The 22616-nt window shown below is 51.5% G+C and overlaps 1 protein-coding gene across 2 annotated transcripts in view; it reads left to right on the top strand.

Moving 5' to 3' along the window:
• Nucleotides 1–22616, top strand: part of Col13a1 (collagen type XIII alpha 1 chain) — a 140057-nt gene that overhangs the window by 68442 nt on the left and 48999 nt on the right. For both annotated transcript variants that reach the window (NM_001109172.1, XM_063279469.1), the window contains 11 exons: nucleotides 1471–1506; nucleotides 5058–5084; nucleotides 7009–7059; nucleotides 13856–13891; nucleotides 14652–14678; nucleotides 15663–15689; nucleotides 16944–16970; nucleotides 17064–17090; nucleotides 18053–18079; nucleotides 19805–19861; nucleotides 20902–20967. In NM_001109172.1, coding sequence (NP_001102642.1) covers nucleotides 1471–1506; nucleotides 5058–5084; nucleotides 7009–7059; nucleotides 13856–13891; nucleotides 14652–14678; nucleotides 15663–15689; nucleotides 16944–16970; nucleotides 17064–17090; nucleotides 18053–18079; nucleotides 19805–19861; nucleotides 20902–20967 — 408 coding nt within the window. The remainder of the gene's footprint in view (nucleotides 1–1470; nucleotides 1507–5057; nucleotides 5085–7008; nucleotides 7060–13855; nucleotides 13892–14651; nucleotides 14679–15662; nucleotides 15690–16943; nucleotides 16971–17063; nucleotides 17091–18052; nucleotides 18080–19804; nucleotides 19862–20901; nucleotides 20968–22616) is intronic.

Here is a 22616-nt window from a genome sequence, read left to right as displayed (position 1 = left end):
AAGAACATTACTTTCCAAAGGAAAGGAAAAATAATCCAACACACACACACACACACACACACACACACACACACCCTGGAATATCATTCAGAAACTCAGAGTGAGGACTGTGAGGTCGCTGGAGCCCGAGCTGACAACAGGCATGGGTCTGCCACACCCTTGATGGGAGGGGCTGATCCACTGGCTGAGGGTCCGAGCTGCCATGTGAAGGGTTGTGAGGTGAGCCACCAGCAGGTGCACGAGTGTTGGCCCTTTGTTAAAGGACAAGAAGTGTATGCACGTAGACCACAGTGTTGTGGGTTCCAGCTCTAGTCAATGCCATTTTGCTTAACATTTACCAAATGCCACGTTCTTGCCATGAGACAGTACCATCCCATAGGGAAGTCGGCAGCCCCAAAGCTCTCTTCCTGCATCTTCTAATAGTCTGGTGCTCAGAGAGGATAGGGAAATCGTCGGTGCTTACAACCAGCACTGCGCCATTCTTAACTTAGCAAAGGCACAGTGCTCTGCTCGAAGATGCCCCGCATCTTGACAGTGTAAGCCTAACAGGAACTGACAGCATTCTTCATGCGTCCCACATATGTCTTGGGATGCCATTTGTTCCTGGATGCTTTTTGCCTCTTCGGGATCAGCAGATCCAGAGTCACCCCAGGACTCCCCCCCGACCCCTGTACACATCCCAGGGGGATTTCAGTACAGTCTTCTCCTGCTTGGCAGACGAGGCATCATCTTACCTTCTACACCCTGTTGCTCCCCATCCATTGAGGCTCCGCCCCCAGCTTTTTATGATGTCTGCATGCCTATGATTACAAAAAAATATTTTCTACTGAATGGGGGAATGAGTGAAACTTCGTAAGCAGATTTCCAGAGCTAGAGGATGTAACCCTGGCTACAAAACAAAGCATCTAAGTCCACATGCTTGAGCAGCCTGGGAAGAGAGGGGGCAGGGTGGGACACCAGAGCAGGAGAGGGAGGAGCCGGGGAGCACGGGCATTGCTTCCCTGACTCTGGCAGATAGACCTTGGGCAGTCATTCACCCTTCTGTCTTGCTCTGTGCCTTAAAGGAAGGGTAATGACTCCTAGGCCCATTCTGGCTATCACTGATGGGCTGCAACAACACAAGCCTAAGGGAGAAATGGCCTCAGAGACAACTTAGGAGATTGAGGTCCAGAATGGCAACCTTCACCTACTGTAATGCTTACTCCACAGCCCCATGCTTGAGTGCAGGAAACCAGAGATGAGAGATGAAAGTCTGATTCCATCTAAGCATTGAGGTCCTGGCCCTAGTTAGTGAAGTCTCCCAGGAGGTCCATCGATGACAACGTGACACTTGGTGCCATTCTAAATGTGGCACCACTCTAGCTGCTCCAACAAAGCTGGCTGGCCATGTCCTCAAGTTAGGTGTGCACAAGCTCCTGGAACATTTTGACAGGTGGCAGCCATACTGACTGTTTCCACCTCCTTCCTCAGGGGGACAAGGGTGCCATCGGGATGCCTGGACGCGTGGTGAGTTAGCGCACGTGTCCCTGCTTGGGGCGCCATCACTTGCTTCTCCAAGCTGGCTTGCCCTCCATGCACGGTGAAGTGCTTCACAGAGCTACCTCAGGAGAGCCAAGGAAGGGGAAGGGAAGACATTTTATTCCAGTCTCCAGAGTGAACAGAACAGCATCTTGCAGTTCATCTGCACACACAGCTTCAGTTACAGTGGTCAGATATTTCAAAAGAGACCAACCCCATCTTAGGAAACACTGTTAAACTCGTTCTGTTTTTTTTTTTTTTTCTTTTTTTTCTGGAGCTGGGGACCGAACCCAGGGCCTTGCGCTCGCAAGGCAAGCGCTCTACCGCTGAGCTAAATCCCCAACTCCAAACTCGTTCTGTTTTATTACAAGTTATCCTTTTTAAAATTTTCTTACTGTGCCTAATAAAATAAAAAAATTAAATTAAAAATAACTCTTGCAACCGTCTGCAGAGCACCCACTGTCTTCTGTGGCTGTCTTCTATGGACGGACACTACACTCAGAAGTCGTGAAGGCGAGGCTTGGCTCCTGGAAGTTCCTCCAGGTCCTCATAGGGCGAATGCAGTTACTGTTTCTTTTTGTGAAGAGAGTTGAAGTAGTTAGTTGGAAGACATGAGAAGGCTAGCCCCAGGCTTTGAGTCCCTGGCACCCGGGTTGTCCCGTCAGCCTCAGGTTGAAGGTCTCCAGGGTCTGGACCAGTGGTTTTCAACCTGTGGGTTGCGACCCCTTAAGGGTTGAATGACCCATTTCACTGGGGTCACCTAAGACCCTGCATATCAAATATTTACATACCAGTAGCAAAATTAGAGTTAGGAAGTAGCAATGAAAGTGATTATTTGGTTGGGATCACCACAACATGAACTGTGTTAAAAGTTCAAAGCCTTAGGAAGGTTGAGAACCACTGGTCTAGACAGACAGAAGCCAAGTTAGTAAAGAGCCTCCTTAATTAGGATGGACATGGACATAGGGCCGCCCTCCTCCCCTTACCCCTAACTTCCCTCTTCCAGCATGCTTCCGCCACTGCCATCTTGGTTTGCCTTGCCTGTGGCCCTCACTGCTGTGCTGGCATTGGCCTTGAGCACGACTGTGACATTTGTGTATGAATTTGCATGGCTGGAACAAGCATGGAGTTTGGGTACCCAACACTTTCTAGTACCAGCACCCTGCTGGCAGTGAACCAAAGAGCCTTCACTCCAGTGAACTGCATGGGCAGAGGTACAATCTCCATCCCACCTCCCAGCATTCCAGGCGAGAAAGCCAAGGCTTGGAAGGTAAATGTCTTTCTCAAGGGCTGTGCACTAGGAAGTGAGTGAGTAGACACTTGAGCACAGGCTACAACCTCGTGTCCTTGACCCCAACAATCCACCCACAGCATCAGAGCCGAAAGGAGGAGCTGACCTTAAGTGGATGCTCCCTCAGAGGCCCAGAACATTCTAGAACATGGTCCAAGAGCTTCATGCAACCTGTGAACTGTGAGGCCACCTCTGTGGTGTTGGACTGTGTGTGTGTGGTGGGAGATTCACATTAGTTGTTGTCATTTTGCCCAACATTTACCAGATTCTTGCCTTAGGCTTTCTCTAAGTGGTATCTCACAGGGACCTCAGCAACCTCAAAGCTTTTGCCCAATGCTCCCTCACCTGCCCCTCCCTGCACACACCTCAGCAAGGCTCGGTACCCAGGGAGAGTGGGAAACCAATCAGTGTGTACAGACAGTTGTGTGCCAGTCTTTGGTGTTGTCAGACCTGACAGGGTGGGAGTCCTGATCCCCTCCACGGAGTCTTCACACTGATTGCATACAATGGGCACCTTGCCTTCTGTATCTGTCCCATCAATCTACCCATCAGACACTGGGTCTGTATATGTTGTCACTGGGTCCCTCCCAGAGGTTATCCTGCCATCCTTCCTGGAGGGATCATTTTGTGTGCACCTAAGTCTCTGCTATCACCTTAATGGTCCCATTGAATGGGCAAAAATCTACCCAGGGGAAGTGGGCGGAGTTGATTTTGTACCCAAGCCAACTCACCTACCGACCTTGCTCCTGTTAGGTAAGCGTAAGGAATGTTTTCCTGCTGGGTGCAGCAGCTGGCCTGCAGGAGGTTCTGCTGAGTGCAAAATGTACTTCCGGCTCCTCCTTCCTGCACTCCCCAACAGAGCTTCCTGTGTGGTGGCAATAGAGAGAGGTGGTGGTGGGGGCGGGCAGCACCGGAAGCCTCCCACCTCCTGTGCACAGCTCCTTTCCAGCCACTTTGGAACTCACTGCTGGTGCTATTTTAAATGTGGGATGGCCCATTTGGCTGCTCACTAGGGGGCCTGGCATAGCCACTTGATAAGGATTGTGGTATCCAAAGACCAGGTGTGAAATTCCTGGGTCATTCCCATACGTCACCAGAGGTGGCGCCACTGGCCTGTCGGGAGCTGGAGAGAGTGAGGCTGCCTTCCACTGGCCACCAGTGATAAAGGAACTGCTGGCTGGGTATCCTGCTTTCTTCCCACTCTGACTCATCCAGCATCCGTGCTGAGTTTGTGTCTCCCACCTCCTACCACCTCTGCCCTTTTTTTGTAGTACTGGTGACTCGATGTTAAGGGTTTGAGCATAGGAGGCAAGTATCTTACCCCCGACTTCCATCCTCAGCCCTCTTTAGACTTTGTCTTTGAGACAGGATCTCACTGAGTTATCCCTAGCTGCCCTTGAACTCGGCCTCTAGCTCAGACTGGCCTTGAACTTGTATTCTTCCTGCTTTAGTCTCCCAAGCAGCTGGGATTACATGCCTGAGCCGCCCATGCCCAGTAACCCCCTTCTGGTTGTCTTGTGTCATCCCATGTCCCCTCCCTTGTCTGCCTGCTCCTTTGCATACCTCAAGCTTTCTCTCTATCAGGAATGGATGTCCCTAATGGTTCCAGTCTTACTCATTTCACAAGGCTCTGTACTTCAAAGTTCCTGGGGTTCAGGACCATAGACCTTTAACTTCTTCCCAGCCAACCCATGCCCCGTTTAGATTTGGCTACTCAGGGAGATTTTCTGACTAGGTTAGGGATTCATATTCATTCTCTCTGTCTCTGTCTCTCTGTCTCTCTCTGTCTCTCTCTCTCTCTCTCTCTCTCTCTTTCTCTGTCTCTTTCTCTGTCTCTCTCTCTCTCTCTGTCTCTCTCTCCCTGTCTCTCTGTCTCTGTCTCTCTGTCTCCCTCTCTCCCTCTCTCTGTCTCTCTCTGTCTCTCTGTCTCTCTCTCTCTCTCTCTCTTGCTCTCTCTCTCTCTCTCTCTCTCCCCCTCCCCAGCCTTGCACAAGCTCCACTTGGACAGGGTCCCTTGTTTCTCTCCTAGTGATGTAGAACAGCTGGTCATGCTTGCTGGCTGAGACGGCTATCGTGTGTCTGCATCTGTGTCTTGTGCCGTGTTTCTTACTTCAAAGTGGTTCCTTTTGTTCAGTTGCTGTGCCATTAACATGGAGCCTTGTGTCCGTGTCTGTCTCTCATCCTCTTTTTTCTCTCCCCATCTTTCTTTTTCCTATGCCCTGTGTGTTTCGTGGGGTCGCCCGCCCAGGGTGTCAAAGGTCAACCAGGCGAGAAGGTGAGTCTTTGCTGCCCCCTCCACCTTTAACTCAGCCTTCTCTCTCACTGGGAGACTTATGAGCTAACATTCTATGAGCCCTGGTGTGGAGCCAGGGGATTCCTAGGCAAGGCCCAAACTGTCCCAGCTCAGTAAGTCTGTCCTGTCTTACCTTAACCACGTGCAAAAGGCCCCATCACTCTGATTCCTGTCACCCACCCCCATGAAAAAGAGACTGGCTTATCACTGCTATGTAGCTGGGATTATCTAGCGGGACCCCAGAGAGGGGACTCTCCACCCTGCCTGGGAAGCCAGAAGCCAGGTTGGCAGTGGGAGACATCCTGAAAGAGCAACCTGGTGAGGTCTTCAGAGATTTTAGAGCAGAACTTGTCCAATCAGAGGAGAAAGTACAGGGTTTGTCCGGAGTCCCCAGCAGTAACGTGAGCAAGTTCCTGGTCCTCAGCGTTTCTTCCCTCCTTATAGACACTGGGCATATTGTGGATTTTTTTCTTTTGCCCTTTTTTTTTTTTCTGTGAGAAAGGGTTTTGGTTTATAGCCTAGGCTAGTCTACAAGTCATTGTATAGCCCACGCTGAGATTAGATTTACAATGATATTCCCACCTCTACCTGCTGAGAGCTAGAATTGCAGGCAGGAGACTCCCCCCCCAAAACACACACACACACACACACACACACACACACACACACACTGGCCCAGCACACACACATGCAGGCACGCAGGCATGCACCCCCAGTTACTGCACCGATACTGCATCAGAGTATCCCATCTCTAAAGTAACAAATGCTAACCATTGTGGCCGCTTCCCAGAGGTGGGCAGGCTGTGAGCTCTCTTTTCTATTGGCTCAGGTAAGGCTGACAGCCCTTCCTGGAAGCTTTACTATTCCTCTGTGCATTAGGCCCAGAGAAGGAAAGTCGCATGCCCTTGGTCACCCAGGCTGAAGCTACTGATCATATGACAGGGCAGTCTTCCCAGTGGATATTGGTCCCATTCTATAGGGTGAGACTTATCTCCTTCCCCAGACCACACTGTGATTTTAAGCACCTTCTAGTCTTATCCCATGAAATTCCCATCTGATAAGGAGGTTTTCCCAGCCATAGTTTAGGAAATGAACTGAGAAATTAGTAAGCTTGTCCCAACTCACGCAGCCGCTAAGGAGCAGGGTTTCCCTTCAAAGTATCCATTTTGCCTTAAGTCCTGCCTACCTCACAGTGCTACAGTTACCAGTTCCAGGTCACTGCTACCTGTATATGAGGTAGGACATTTTGCAAAATACCTTTCAATTCCTTGCCCCCAAGGACTGCAAAACAGTCCAAGCTCCAACCCTCAGGCAGGTTGTATGAGCTCAGAAAACTGCCATGACTTTAACTCGGGGCCCTTGGCTTTTTCATTCCCCTTCTGCCTGCCTCTACTACAGATTCCTACCCAGCCACGCCCTTCATTTATCTAGCTGGCTCGGCCACCTGTCATAGCCCCCAGGGCTTCAGCCAACTAGCTCCAGGACAAGCTATGTGGGCTCAGCATGGGCTCAGCCTTCATCCTTCTGGGGCATTCCCTGGGACACCCAAGAGTTTTTGGCCTCAAGGATGCTGGGCCCGTAGAGCCGGGATATTGTATGTCCTGACCATTCATTTCGTAAAGCTTACTGTCAGGTGAATCAGGTGGAATGTCCCTGCCAAAGCCTGCCTTTCCCTCCTGCCCTCAGAGTCATAGCCGCTGCTCTCCTGCTTCCCCAGCACATACCCCATCTACATCTCTTCATGTCTGCTGCTCCCGCTAGCCTTCTCAGCTCCCCTGTGACAGTCCACTCTGGTCTATGGATGTTGGCATCCCCCTTCCTGACTGCCAGCTGCCCCACCCCCTTTTGCATCCTTTCCTCCACCAACCCTCCCCTACCCTTCCACACACCCTTTGTCTCCCCACAGGGTGCCCCTGGAGATGCGGGGATATCCATCATCGGGCCACGAGGCCCCCCTGTAAGTTGCTGCCATTATGGGGTAGGGGATAGAGGTTGGGAGAGTTAATGAAAAGAGCTTTGGGGGCATAAGGGTGAGCCTTGGCAAGGGCCTCTGGGTGTGGCCATCCCATGTCCTGTGGTTATTCCTGTCGGTTCTCAGCATTGCTGTTGATGTTAAAGAAAGTGGGCTGACTAAATATACCTAAATTACTGCCTCCCCGGAGGGCTCCAGAGCCTAGCCTTTAGCCACAAAACTCCAGCAGCTGGGAGGCAGGAAGGTGGTTGGTGTTGTTTACATGAGGGAAAAGTGCCGCCTGCCTTGAGTAAGTGCCCCAGCCTTCTTTGGAACTAATCTTGACCTCCTGAAACCAGGAGCAGATGACAAAGTCCAGGTTCATTGACTCCAGCACCCATTCTTGGTTCTGGTGAAGCCCTAACCTGCCCTCCAAGCCCCCGAGCTCACTGTCAGTACCAGGCCCTCTGACTTCCCTAGCACCCCCTGACTTCCCTCTGACATGCTTCCTTAGGGACTGCCTGGGCTGTGGGTGATGGATCCAGCAAGATAGTACAGCTCTGTGTAGGAGGAGAAGTGGGGGTCCCAAGGTACCTACCTGCTCACACAACTTCAATGAAACCAGTGTCAGCGAGGGAGGGAGCTGGAATTCAGCAGAGCCTAGCTCACATGGCCTCTCTCCACAGAGAAGGGATTTGGAGAGGGTCCTGTGTGGCCGTGAACCTCCCTTTCCCTGATGAGGACTCTGAGGAACCTGCCTTGTGATGAGAGGGGAGCAGGGAGCACAGTGAGAGAGTGGGATGCTGGGAAAGTGCAGTAAGGTATCATCTCCACCAGTGGTTCTCAACCCTCCTAATGTTGCAACCCTTTAATACAGTTCCTCATGGTGCGCTTATCCCCCAACCATAAAATTGTTTTTGTTGCTACTTCATAACTGTAATCTTGATGCTGTTATGAATTGTAATGTACATACATGACACGCAAGATACCTATATGTGACCCCAGGGGTTCACAATCCACAGGTTGAGAATGGTTGGAGTAGAGAACCAGGGAGTCACAGAGACAAGCACTAATTATATGCTAGGCCTCCCACACAGGCTGGGGAGTGGCCTCCCCACCCACACCCCTCCCCCCCACCCCCCCAGCTTCCCAGCACATCACAAGAGGAACCTAAGAACTCGTGCCCGTTTTGATTACCAGGCTCCTAAGTGATAAGTGCAATTTTTTCCCTAATAGCCCCTTCCAACTGAAGTATCATTGTATATAAAGGATATATATATATATATATATATATATATATATGTGTGTGTGTGTGTGTGTGTGTGTGTGTGTGTGTGTATAATATATAAATACATATAGATACAATATATATACATATATACATGTATATATATATATATTATCTCTTCAGGGAAAGATGATAGTCCTTGTTTGGTATCTCCAATGACTCATGACACTTGGTGTCCTGTGCCCAGAGTCCATTGATATTGGCCACCGATCATCAACCGGATGGTCAAACCACCCTAGCCGAGTGACACCAAGGAACCCCTCAGTTGTCCCTGCTGCCCCAGCCTGGTGGAAATGGGAGATAGACAGACAAAAGGTCTGCTTGACATTAAGAGCTGAGGTCAAGTAGGCAAGCCCTCTGTGGCAGCTGGACACATGGGAATGTGCGGCCTGGCTGAGAATAAATATGGCTCACCAGAAGGTAAGAGCCACCTGCCCACTCTTCTGGAGCCCGATCAATAGTCCAAGCAACAAGGACCAGGCAGGTCCTTGGAGAAGGATGACTCCCATTCCAGTGGCACAAGGGCTTGGGACCCAGTGTCTAGGAGTCCTCATGAGAGCCCCATAAAACAGAGTGGAGAGCTAGACCCCAAGGGTCACTAGGCAGGTCATGGCTAAGCTAAGAGACCTGCATGTCAGGGGGCCCTCCCCTGTAGCTGCTGGTCAGGAGGGACCTGACCCTTACCTACAATGGGTAGCTATGCCTGCTGAGTATGTCAGAAACCTAGAGCCTACCAGGCACAAGAGAGATGAAAGTAGCCTGACTGCTTGCTCTCCAGGCCCATGCTGGCAATCCCATTGGCCATGACAGTACAGATAGTGGGCGTCGTGCTGAGGAGTAGTGAGGACATGGAGGAAGGGAACCACTGGGCTCAGACCATGTCCGGACAGAGAGGCTGCAGGAGGAAGGGATAACTGGCCTACTTTCAAGGTCAGAGTTCACCCAAGAAAGGAGGGTCAGGAGGGGTGCCTTAATCAGGGGAAGCACCTGGAGAAGATCGGACCGGAAAGCAAGGGCTTTGCGTGAAGGACTCGACACAATATTCAGAACTGTATCCCAAGGCATTCTGGCCCTGGGGTTGTGTTGGGTGGATGAGGAGCTACTTGTATGCAGCTTAGAGAGAGGCTGCTCCCTGTGTTCAGTGGGAGCGCATTGAGGGGAAGTGGCTGGTGAGTGCTGTTTAAATGCCCAGGGCCAAGAAATATATATTATTGTGTTCGTGTCTGCACATGCACGCAAACATGTGTTTGTGCGTGTACACGTGTGTACCTGTGCAAGTATGCAAGTGTGCATGGGTGTGTGTGTGTGTGTGTGTGTGTGTGTGTGTGTGTGTGTGTGTTCTTGTGCCTGCATGCCCTTTGGGGGTGGCCACAGGTGAGTTCTAAAATGAGTTTTAGAAAAGAGAAGGAGTCTTGGACACTCCACACTTCTGGGTCACACAGTGCATAGCAGTGCCCTGCTCAGCAGACGCTGCTGGCGGGGAGAGGGAGGTGCCTTAGATATGGAGCAAGATGAATTTCAGAAATGAGCGGAGGAAGTTTGTTTTCCCCTTTCATATATAGATCCTTTATCCATAAATGCAATGTGTGTCTCATCCTGATGGGTGCTCGTGGATTGCTCAGTTTCACTCAGGAAGGACATAAGTTCATGACTATGTTAGGGAAGAAAAAGACAGGGCAACTGAGACAAGCAGCTAGATCAGAAGAGAAGGGCCAGCAATAAAGCCAAACGTTGGTGGGAAGACGGTTTGAGAGAAAAGCTTCATTTGATAATAGTAGAAAGAAAGCCAGGTGGCGGTGGCGGTGGCGGTGGCGGTGGTGCGTGCCTTCAATCCCAGCACTCAAGAGGCAGAAGCAGTCAGATCTTTGGGTTTGAGGCCAGCCTGGTCTCCATAGCCAGTTTTATGATAGCCAAGGCTATATGAAGAAACCCTGTCTGGAAAGACAAAAACAAAGAGAAAATAGTAGAAAGAGAAAGTAGATTGTGTGAGCTCTCGAGTTTGCACTCGCATACCTGCCATGATGCATATCACATGGAGATCAGAGGACAACTTCATGGAATCCACTCCCCCCTTCTACCTTTACCAGGGTTCCAGGGATCAAATTTTGGCCATCAGTTGCACACAGTGACAGTTTTACTGGCTGAGCCACCTCCCCAGCCCTCAATTCTTTCTTGATCGTGAATCTATCCAACCATTCTATCAAGACAGATTGTCAGTGAATAAGATACTAGGTGTAATCTGGGAGTGGTGGTGTGCATTTGGGAGATGGACGCAGGAGGGTCAGGAGTTCAAGGACAGCCCCACCTATATGGTTGGTTCCAGGCAACTTGAGCCACACAAGACCCTGTCTCCAAAAACCAAAACAAAACAAAGAATAGCAACAGAAGACTAAGACGTCAGACACAGAGCCACAAGCAATAGAAGCAGAATATGAGCAACGGTTTTATGACTCCCAGGGAGCAGGCCCCTTTGAACATGGCAAAAAACCCAAAGGCCATGGGGAATGTTTGTCTATATAAACATGACCATCCTAGCTGAGTGAAAATACACTCAGCTTCAAAGACAAAAGATGAGTTAGAAAGTTGGACAGCCTCTGCAAGGAGCTGTTCTTAGCAGATAGCATTAGCCAGACCGGATCAGAAAAGATAACCTAACAGAGACTAGGAAAAGCCAGACAGTCATCCTAACTACTCAGGAGGCTGAGGCAGGAGGATCATTTGAGCTCAGGAACTCCAGGCCGGCCTGAACAACATAGATCCTGCCTCAAATATATTTGCCTGTTTACACTCTTTACATAATGTGCTGTTACATAAATAATACCTAACACTAGCATAGTGTATTGAATATACACCATAATAATATGCTGCCTCAAACAGCCAGCTCCCTAACCTGGAATCAGCTTGACCAGTGAGCACTGGGAGAGACCATAAACTCAGCATAAATTGAGATGTAAATTACAATCTAGTTGCAAGACTCCCCAACTGCCTTCTCCCCAACCTCTCCAGGAAGCAGAATCCCATTTCCTTGTGGTCAATGACAGCATCCCTCCCCGATCCCCCCCAGTCTTGAAAAAGCCCTGGTTAGTCCCGGACCTGGCCCTGGCTTGGAAGCATGCACCCTGCTTACCGGAGCAGGCACTGTAATTAGTGGACCATGTGATTATCTTAGCCACGTAAATATCAGCTGAGATGGTTATGAAGATGCTTCTTGGAATCCCTCTCTCTTGACCTCTTCCTCGGGCCTCTCCGTGTCCAGAGCAGTTACAGAAAGTTTACATTGGGAGGTTTCGGAGATTACATTGCAATGGTTTCCGGGTTTCTTCTTAGGCCTATTCTTAGCACCACTTATCCTTGAGAGGAGAGAGGCCAGAGCCCTCTGACATATGAGTGGTGTCTCCGTTCTCTTGCCTTTGGACACTCGCCACAAGTCCATCCTGTGCCTGCAGCTGACTTTAGCGAGTTTCCCTGTGGACCAGCACTCTACCCTGACATGGCAAAAGGTCTATGTCTCCAGAAGGGTGTCACGGTTTCTGTGCCGAGGCCTCTGGATACTTCCGTGCACAGACCCAGAAGGGATGCATAGAGCCTGGAAATATTTCAGGGTCACAGCATGTGAGTCAAGAGAAATTGTCCCCTGCACAGGGACCTTGTTCTGGACCTTACTTAAGACACCCACAGATCCCAGGACACCCTGGGGAAATGGCTTGGTGAGAAAAAGCAAACAGTGAGTGCCTGAGTTCAGGTCTCCTGCACCCACATGAAAAGCCAGGCCCTGTGGCGCGTGCCTGTGGCCACAGCACCAGAGTTGGAGCCGGGAAGATCCTTGGAACTCACTGACTAACCCAGCCAAACCTGTGAGTCTGGGCTCAGCAAAGAGACACTCTGTCCTTTAAACTTACAAGAACAGTAGAGTAGGCATTTGGAATTGGACTCTGGCCTCTGGCCCCTAGGCTCATACCTGCATATACATGGGCACACACACACACACACACACACACACACACACACACACACACACACGAACATGTACACATGTGCATACAGTAAATACAAGTGATCTGGCTGGTTTCTGGTACCCGCTCTGGTCGTTTTAATTCAACGCACTCCCAATGGTGGAGCGTCTGTTTCCAGAGGCGTACTTGATGGCAGTTCCAGGACCTGATAAGGTTACATAGTTATTCCCATTCTAGAGATGGGGAAGCTGAGGCGTGGGGAGTATGGCTTGCTGTCACGAAGTTGTTGATGAAGGCAGGATTAGAACTCAGCCTGCCAGACCTAGCAGCCCGTACTTGCAAAGAGGCTCTGCCATGTAAACCGAGGCTATCTCAAGCTGAGAGCTGGCATGGCTTTCAGGGAAGGCGGGGGAGCCACTGTTCCTGGGCAGATGGCAGACACAGAGGAGACAGGAAGAGAAGTAACCAGGTCTGTACAGCTTTGTCTTTTTAAAAAATCTTATGAAGGTGTATAGTAGGGCACACCTTTAATTCCAGCACTTAGGAGGCTGAGGCAGGTGGATTTCTGGGAGTCTGGGGCTAGCCTGGTCTACTACATAGTGAGTTCCAGGACAATCAGAGTTACATAGTGTGACCCTGTCTGGAAAAAAAATCAGAAACAAAATTTTATTACATGCCGTGTGTGTGTGTGTGTGTGTGTGTGTGTGTGTGTGTTTGCATGCAAGTCAGATGACAATTTGCAGGGGTCCGTTTTCTCCTCCCACTGTCCCACTGTATGGATCTCAGGGATCAAACTGAGGCCATCCAGCTTGATTGCAGGTGTTTTCACCTGCTGAGCCCTCTCACTGGAGCCTTGAATGGCTATGAGTGGCAGGGAACTCTGGCTGGATCCTGAGGAGAGGGGAGTGACCGGGCATTAGGTTTCTTCACTCTGTTACCCTTGACCTTTGTGTTAGCCTCGCAGACCTGCAGCCACGGTTTAGTGTTGCTTGGAAATCCTAACCGTTAGCCTCTGGGCCGTGACCAGGAAACACACTTCTGGTCTCCAGCTGTCTCCAGTCTGCAGTCTAAGGAAACAAACATGAATGTCTCTCCCTCCAGCCCCCAAGAGACAGGGGATCCAGGGAAAGCTCAGCTGCCGGGAGAAGCCCGAGGAGCAGGAGCAACCTGACCCATTCTAGTGTGAAGACATACACGTTGAAGGTCGAGTTCTGCAGACTTTGAAGCCATACTTAGAATAGTGGCCATGACCCGGTTTTGTTCCAGGACTTCTGTGCAGTTCAGAGTAAGCCGTTCGTTTTCCTGGCAGTCCCATTGGTCTGTTGTCATGGCTCAGCATGCCCAGGCGCTAAGGAGCATCCCAAGACCACTTCTAGAAGTAGGCTTGAAGGATGCAGGTTATTTCCATCCCCCTCTGCAGCCTGGTGCCTGCAGAAGCTCTTCTACGAGCTCCCTTCCTCCCTTCCCCATCCTAGCCAACTTATAGGTGATAACAGAGTCAGGGATGGGCTTGGCTCCGCCCTTCCTCCCTCACCCTCAGTGCTCTTTTTTTCCCCCCCAGGGCCAGCCAGGTACCCGAGGCTTCCCTGGATTCCCGGTAAGTGCGGATGGTTAGGTTAGCAGAGGTAGGCAGGTCCCGAGCCTGGTTGGGTTAAAGTGGATCACCAAGATGCTATCTAAGGCCACATCTTCCCTCCTGATTCCTAGCCACTAAGGCTCCACTCTATAACCTTTCCTGGGTCAGTGGCTCAGGGCTGGGTTCCTGCTACAGGAAGGATAGAGACATCCATACAGATAGATAATGGGGCCAGGCAGGAACTGAGCGAGTGAGTTGTTACACACCATTCGATACCAGGATGCGGACATCGTAGTCCCAGAAAGTGAACTGATTGACCTCTGGTCAGGCTCTGAAGAGAGCCTATCATGGAAGCAGTAGGGCAGTGGCCACTGTGGCCATTGGAGTATCCTTTAACCCTCACCAATGGAGCCTAGACTGGTTCTTAGGGGTAGGACCAGGGGGAGCAGCTGCCTCGGTGCTGACCAACATTAGCATTCAAGAAACACTATGGAACCAGGAGGTGGTGGCCCGTGCCTTTAATCCCAGTACTTGGGAGGCAGAGGCAGGTAAAGCTCTGAGTTTGAGGCCAGCCTGGTCTACGGAGGAAATTCCAGGACAGCCAGGGCTACACAGAGAAACTGTCTTTCAAAACCAACAACACCAAAAGGATGGATGGATGGATGGATGGATGGATGGATGGATGGATGGATGGGCGGACAGATTAATTGTGTGCCTAGGCTGCCTCCTGGGCGGGGGTCCTAGGAAACTTGGGTTTTGCATCTAGTCTCTCTATTTTCAGGGTCCCATTGGTCTTGACGGCAGACCGGTAAGTGGACTCTTAGGGTAAGTAAACACGTGAGATGGACGCTGTCCTGCCTCTGACCAGCTCACTCACATGGAGCTTCTGGTTTCCTCCACCCCAGATTACTGAAAGATTTCCCATAGAAAACTGTCCAGAATGGCATTTCTAATAGGAAGAGGAGGAAGGGCTATTTGAATAAGTCACCCCTGACCCCAAGTGGGCAATCACTGTGGTCAAGCTGGGTACTCAGTGTCCAGAGCAAAAGTCATCCATAGACTTTGGTGGCTCTGAGTGGCTCTGTGAGGTCAGGGGTCCGGAAGGACAAGGAGGCAGCAGGAATAGCAGTAAGGTGGACAGGCTGTCCCAGGGCCACCAAAGTGCCAAGGTATCTCCTATTCTCCTCAGAGTTGGGTCCCCTCCACAGCCAAGGCTCCACATGCATACCTGGGTCCCCCTCTGGTCACTATAACCCTTTGGCCTTGGTGTCCTGGACCAAGTATTCATAGCACTGGAAAGATGGCTGCCTCTTCAAAGCTCTTGGAGGCGCTGGAGATGTACATCTCTCAACTCTTCCTCAGATAGGGGGATGTCATCTGAGGTGAGGACATGGCCACCTGCCCAGCAAGCCACATGTAGCCCAGACACTACAGTGGTAATGTCTACTCACCTCAAGGCCAGGTACCTACCCCCCACCTGCACCCCACACACATACACATGAGCTGTCCTGGGTATATGGAGTGGATGTAGCTGGAGTCCAGGGAGACACTGTCACCTCTGCTCGCCTTTGAAGAGCAGGTGACAACTGGTATGGCTGGGAAAATGAAAGGGGAAATGGTCCCACCCCTGGCTCAACTAACCTGCAGGTTAAGGTCTGAGCGAGAAGTGACTGCGTGGCCACATGAGAGAAGAGAGAAGCGAACCTCAAGGATGAGGCAGGAGCATGCTGGAGCAGGCAGGGTGAGGGACCTAAACAATTAAACAATGTACATGAGACCTTTTGCCTTCCAGGGCCATCCCGGACCTAAAGGGGAGACGGTAAGCCTTACTTTCTTTCCTTCACACCATAGGTAGGGAACCAGCTTTGTCTGACTCCTACAAAGGGACAGAGCCAGCCTGTCACAGTCACCAGGTCCTAGATCCTTATGTCATACAGGGAGAAGTGGCAAGCCTTTTGTTTCCTGCACAGGAGACATCCAGGGTACCAGGCAAGCCTTTTCCCACATCAACACTCTCTAGGTTGGGGATGGGGAGATGTTTCCTAGGAGACAGTGGCTTTTTACTTCCCACAGTGGCTTCCCTGAGCTCTTCTAGGACTCTCAAACCCTGCCTCTGTGAGCCCTCTCAGAGTTTTCTAGTTTCAAGGTAGATCCACTTATGCGTTGGAAGCAGGAGAAGGACCCTTCTCTACATCTTGCCATATTGAGACCACACACCCAGATGCCCAGAGACCCAGAGACCGGCACTCAAGTGGTTCCCCATGGGCCAGCATAGACCTAACAGCTACTTCAGAGGCTCAGGCAAAGATTCAAATTTACAGTGTGCTAGACTGAAAATAACTAGCCTTCCATGGCTTCACCCTGAGCTATGTGTGAACACTGCTGTTCTCTCGGCACTGGGAGGCAGAAGTGATGCCAGCCCCTTCTCTCCTCCGGCCTAGCCAAGGTTTGCAGAGCCTGCCCTACAGGGGCCAGGTCACACACATCAGCATGGGCCTCCTTAACCAGGGCTTCGGTGCAGTCTCCTGAAAGCTTACCAAACACCAAACCCTACTCCTTCCTAGAGCCAAAGGCTCAGACAACCTTGACAGAAATGCCATGTCCTATTGTGCCTTCCAGGGAGCTCAAAACATGGATTAGGGTATCCATCCTAGCTTCCTGTCCACACCACAGGCCTCACACAGTGTGTCTGCAGCACTGGCCTACCCCACCCACACCCCCAAGTCTTTCTGGTTCAGTGGCCAGGAGAACAGGAAGCAGGCTGTGCTGGGGTTTCCTGGGACCCCAGGTGAAGGGTGTAAGGTCCTTCAGAACAGAATATCTCAACACCCAAGCCTCCCATGTAGAAGGGTCTTTGGGATGTCAACGACTGGAGGAAAAATTGAGGGGGACAGGGAGCGCCTGGCATAGAAGGTTGCCCCATCTTTCATGAGTTGGACATAGGCCGTCGTGACTTGTAGGACTTTGGGACAGTCTGAGAAGGTCCTAGAAGCCCAGAATCTGTTCCCAACCCAACCAGGCATGTGTCTACCATGTACCCACTCACTGACACCTGCTCTCTTTTCTTCCATAGGGCCTGGTGGGTCCTCGAGGACAACCGGTTTGTAGCTCCTCTTCCTTGTCCCCAGCAGGGAGGTTGGGGACCGTGTGGCCTGGGATTTGAACCCTGACAGTGATTTCCTTCTCTTTGTAGGGACCTCAGGGACAAAAGGGAGAAAAGGTAAGTGCTGTTGAGGCTTCTAGACCTGCGCCCCGGGCCAACTAAGCCTTCTTCTGTCAGGCAGAAAAGAGTCACAGTAGCCAGAAAGGGGTCTTAGTGGTCACTTGCAGACCTGAGGTTTTTTTTTTTCCAAAAGATGTACTTATTCATTTTATGTATTTGAATGCTCTCTCTGTGCACATGGGTGCCTGGGTGCTAAAAGAGGGCAACAGATCCCATTATAGATGGTTGTGAGGCACTATGTGGTTGCTGGGAATTGAACTCAGGACCTCTGGAAGAGCAGCCAGTGTTCTTAACCACTGAGCCATCTCTCCAACCCCCAGACCTGAGTTTTACAGAAACCCCAGAGGTTCCCAGTATGTAAGAGAAAAACGATGATACCCCTCACCTGTCGGTCTTGAGTCTGAAGAACCTCATGCAGTTTGGACCTCTCTACCTGCTGTCCCACAGGGGCCCTTCACTCTGCGATCTGGACTTATAACCCCATTGGCCTGACTCTTTCCTACCATCTCCCTGTTCTCTCATTCACTTTCTGGCCAAGATTGGCTTTACACCTGGGCAGTGGTGCAGGAGCCTGGGACTGTTGGCACAGGGGAAGTATTCCCAGAGCCCTGCTAGCCACAAGCCATCATAGATAGAGTCTGTTGACCCCATCAGGGCTCCTCTGTAGGGCTGTTGGGTACTAACCAGGGATTGAGCTGACAACAGAGCTGGATATAATTCCTAATCCTACCATCATGGCGAGTGGTAGGGGTCCTATCCTGCACCCCGTGGCACCTCCTCTGGGCAGGCCCTAAGAGGTTCCTCCTTTTGCCTACTAGGGGCAAGGGAAGGGGGACCACTTCATCTGCCTCAGAGAGCCCAAGGCAGAGCAGTGATACCATCTGGTGAGGAGATACAAGGTGTGTTACAGATCCCCCTAATAAACTCCTAACACCTCTCTTCTTCTCTTTCCTCCCTAGGGTCAGTGTGGAGAATACCCACACCGGGTAAGCGATACTTCAAGCCAAGGGTGCTCTATGGTCCATCCTGAAGCCCAGCCACTACCAGAGTTGGAGGGTGGGAGAGTTGGGGGAGGAACCTGAAACCCTGTGTGTAAGGTGCAGTCTCTCTGTCCTACAGCTAACCATGACTTAGTTTCAGTACTGTGACTGGAGGTCCATTTGCAAGGAGCCGGCCTCCCATGGCCTTGTCTGCTGAGCAAGTGTCCAAGAGTCTCTTGAATGTGTGTGTCCCTTTGCCCTCTGTTCACTGGGAGGGGTACATGGATCTGTGTGTGGCCTCTGCCCTGTGTGGTGTGTATGTGTGGGAGGGGGCACTAAACAAATATGAGGGACTTCTGAGTAAGTCTTGGTTTCAGATGCCCCACATCTCCAGGAGGGGAGATTATCTGGCCACTGTATCCTTTGGGGCAGCCTGCATCTTGCCTGTTAAGAACACAGGAAGCCTGTCTCAGCAGGAATGTCATGGTGGGGGTGGGGGTTTCTGGACTAAGACAGCTCCTCCCCGACCCCCTTCTGACCCTGACTTTTTCTGGCTTCATCTAAGCAAAGGGAACCCAAGGTTCATTTGTGCACTTGACAGCAGAGCTCTTGCTGGGGGCAGAGGGGGACAGAGCCCTTCCCTGATTGCTCCCTGAAACCTCAGTGGAACCTGGTGAAAAAGCCCATGGACCACATGTATCATGCTCAGGTCTGGGCAGCAAGTATGAAGAAGAACACCTTAGGTGACCTTCCATCTATAGGGACCTCAGTGTACCAGAAACACAATCGGATGTCCTGGCTGCTACTACAGCTGGGCAAAGTAGAACTTAGGGATGGAGCCCATGGAAAGCCCATCACTCTGCCCCTACCCCAAAACAAACCAAGCTCACAATGTATTTGAGTCTTCAGGGTCTCGGGGAAGGTGTGGCTACTATGGCAAGCCTCTGCCCAGCCTTTCAGAACACAGAAAACCATGCCAGTCCCTGACATCTGGGTCATTGGATCAGAGAGAAGGCTGTGCTAGGTTTGGTGTGTAAGAGGCTCAGGCCAGCAGCCTCCCTGGCAGAGCTGGTTTGTCAGTGGGGAGTGCTTTAGGGCTGCAGGCCCCTGCTGTTTGGACCAGCCAGATCCTGATACAGCAATAGAAGAAGGCCAGCTGTGTTTATTTGAAATGATAGTCTTGCAAGATGGTTTTATTATCCAAAAGAAATACGGCATCCCCCACCCCCACCCACCCAGTACAGAGACAATACCACTGCTAGAGCTTCTGTGGTGTGCCAGTGAGCCTGTAGGAATGCTCAGGTCAGGGCAAGTGGGTTCTCTGTCCCTGAACCCTGCACAAGAACAGAGGAGGAGACAGTGATAGATGCTTCCAGAAGCATAGTCTGAGGACTGCATTCAGGCAGGGATAGAAGATTTAAATGCCCAACTGGCAGGCAAGTTGACTTGGAAGAAACTATGAGTAGGGACCCTAGCAGGTTACTTGCTTTTCCAAGGGGTAGGCACAGGAGGGAGGGGTAGAGAGGGGGGAGAGTCAGGCCAAGGCGGGGAGCATTGACCAGTCTCCAAAGAGCCGGGCTAGTCCCTACCTCTTGTCTAGCAGGAAAGGAAAGGGCTAGGCAATGAGTGGGAAGTCCCCTGGTATCAGGCGAGATTACTAGGAGGGTCTACAGGCTTCCTCTTGCTCCGTGTGACTCCGTCTTTGCTGCCTTCCTTTGCCTCCCAAACCAGGAGTATCCGAGCGGCACGCTAGCAGCTCTGCGCTCCAACCCGATAATTTCCCTGAAGGTTTGTCGGTTCTCTGTGGACTCCAGGCCCTCTTGGCCGAGATGCTTCCTGGGCGCAGAGGCTCAACGTGGCTTATCTCTGGGCCCCAGCATGGAAGGATGGGGCTCTGCGTGGCTCAGTGTGTGGCAGAGGGCCCCCAGACGGGCTGAGTGTGTTCTCAGTGGAGATGGATGGTCGTTCTTAACACCCAGCCTCTGAGGCCTCTGGTGAACCGAGGGTCCTTAAACACATGTGGTGGAGCCCAAGGTCTTAGTCTTCATATGGGTTCTAACCTCGAAGCCATTTCCTCAAGTTCCGCCTATCCGAGCAAGGAGACAAGGAGCGGCAGAAATTACCCCAAATGAAAACGATATTAAATAATGGGACCCCAAGCTGCCTGTTCTCCTAGAAGTGGCTGACCATTCCCAAGGCATCTTTACTGAGTGTGCCAGCCCCAGAGCGAAGCCTCAAAGGCACTTACTGTGTTGCCACACAAGCCACACCCTCAGCCAACTCAGCCCCGGGAGCCAGGCTTAGCCTCCCTTAACCATGGGCCTCAGATTCGCTGACATCAGCCTTTTTGTGTCCCACCAAAAAGGAACCCACAGGGGACCACACGCCAGCCGGGCTCCACGCACCAATTTAGCTCATCCTGTGGCTCTCGATGCTCAGCCCAGTAGCCGCTGTCCACCCAGCAGACCCGGGTGGGGCAGTGTAGTGTCGGGTGGTATTATCACCTGGCCTGAGTAGCCTGGCACAGCTTCAGAGGTGGGCTTAGCCAGGCAGAAGCCCCTCTTCTGGAACTCACAGGGGCTGAGAGCCAGTATCCAGAGCTGAGGAAGGTTGCTTATAGGAGAGTCCAAGGTTAGCATTGTGGTGTCTGTCCCTTGAGCTGAGCCTCAGGGGTACCCTACCCCCAATCTATCCTACTGCAGTGTTTACACTGATCTCTCCTCTTCTTTTCTTTCCACTTGGCCTTCTTGGTGACTTCCTGCATCGTTCTGAATACCTGCGACCTCTGGCCTTTGCCCTCTGGCCTTCCAACTCATATCTCTCCTCAGCTGCTGCCTCTCCTCAATTCAGTGCGGCTGGCTCCACCCCCAGTCATTAAAAGGCGGACCTTTCAGGTAGATACCGTATGGGGCTTCCCCAGGGGCTTGGCACGAATGGGGGTCCCGACAGGCCAGCTGGGCTATCCATTATGCCAGAACCTGCTGCTTCTAACGGTTACAGCAAATTAGACAGCCATTGCCCGGGTGATGCCATAAATGAGGGAATACACAGCACACAGGCCCCCATCACAACATGGCACCTGACAGGCACCAGGCGTTCTGACATCCAATTTTGCAGGCTGACTTTAAGTCTCTCAGTGGGTCATGAGTCAAGGGCCACCATCTTTCTTGCACAGATGTAGAAATTAAAGTCTCAGAAGGTTTCAGCAAGTGGCCTGAGGTCACAGCCCATAAACAGAAGAGTAACGATTTACACCCAGGTCCTCTGTCTGTTCCCACTGTGCCTCGGCTCTGCAAAATAAGGACAGGCACAGTGACTGGGATAAAACTGAGGCTCAGAGACAGACTCCCCCGAAGTTACAGGAGTAGCAAGAAGAGCTGTAGACTTGAGAGCCAGGTCTCTGGTGCCCGCGCTCACACTCCCCGTGGGAGCTTAGACACACAGCCTGCTGCTGACTGCCCACACAGAACCTGGGTGTGTGCAAGGAGGGCGTTTGCAGAGCAGCCTAACCCACAACCTCCAAGAAGGGTTGACCAGGAGTAGGTCCCCTGGGGTAACCCAGCTTTGTCCCTACAGTCTAAGGTCACCTGAGAAAAGGGGCTGCCTGTCTTACTTTTCATCTGCCTTCTACGGCCCAGGGGTCCCCAGGGCCCAGGGAGCGGGGAGTAGCAGGGTGTTGAACTACTTGCCTGGTGAGTCCCATAGCTCGGGGTCATGGGTAGTGAAGTACCTGACTGAATGAGACTGAAACTCATGCCAACAATCAGCTAAAAATACAGAGTCCCACAGCACACGTGCAGCCTGTTAAGTATTTGGCCCATTCCTGTGGGCTACCGATCGCATTACCCACAGAATCCTCGAGAGCCTCCAAGGGCTCCGAGGGCTGCTCAGGAGGTTGCTAGCTGGCCGGGCCTGCTGACTGCCGCTCATCCTGCTGCAGACGGGGCCTGCTTTTAGAGCGTGCTTCTAAACACGCCCACCCCACACTCCGAGCACAGCTACTGTATAGCCCTGCTGGCACTAGCCACTGTTTGTTGGACATTTACTGGTGAGACCTTGCTTGTGAGAACTCTGCCTGATGGATTGTAAGGGGTAGCTCAGTTGGTAAATTGCTTATTGGGCAAGCAGGAAGACCCAGGTTTGGATCCCTAGGTGCACACTGGTAATCGCAGCCCTAGGTAGGCTAGGAAGATGAGGAGATCCCCGGGGGATCCCGGCCACACCACCTTGGCCTAACTGGTGATCTCCAGGTCCCAGAAAGAGACCATATCTCAAATGACAACAGCCCTGAGGAAGGACACTTAAAATTGATGTCTGTCTCACACGTACGCACACATGCACACACGCACGCACATACATACATACACATAAAAGCCATGCATGATTAATCACGTAAGCTGCATACCAGCTCCTTGTGGATCATAGCTTTCATTCAGTTGGTAGAGAAAGACCTTAGAGCAGTGGTTCTCAAGGTTCCTAGTGCTCCAATGACTTTAATAACACAGTGCTGACCCCCAACCATAAAAAAATTTTCATTACTATT

Source organism: Rattus norvegicus, chromosome 20 (assembly GCF_036323735.1).
Source record: "Rattus norvegicus strain BN/NHsdMcwi chromosome 20, GRCr8, whole genome shotgun sequence".
In the NCBI taxonomy this organism is placed as follows: domain Eukaryota; kingdom Metazoa; phylum Chordata; class Mammalia; order Rodentia; family Muridae; genus Rattus; species Rattus norvegicus.
Note: the sequence above shows the minus strand (reverse complement) of the source record. Positions and strands in the feature narration are given on the sequence as shown.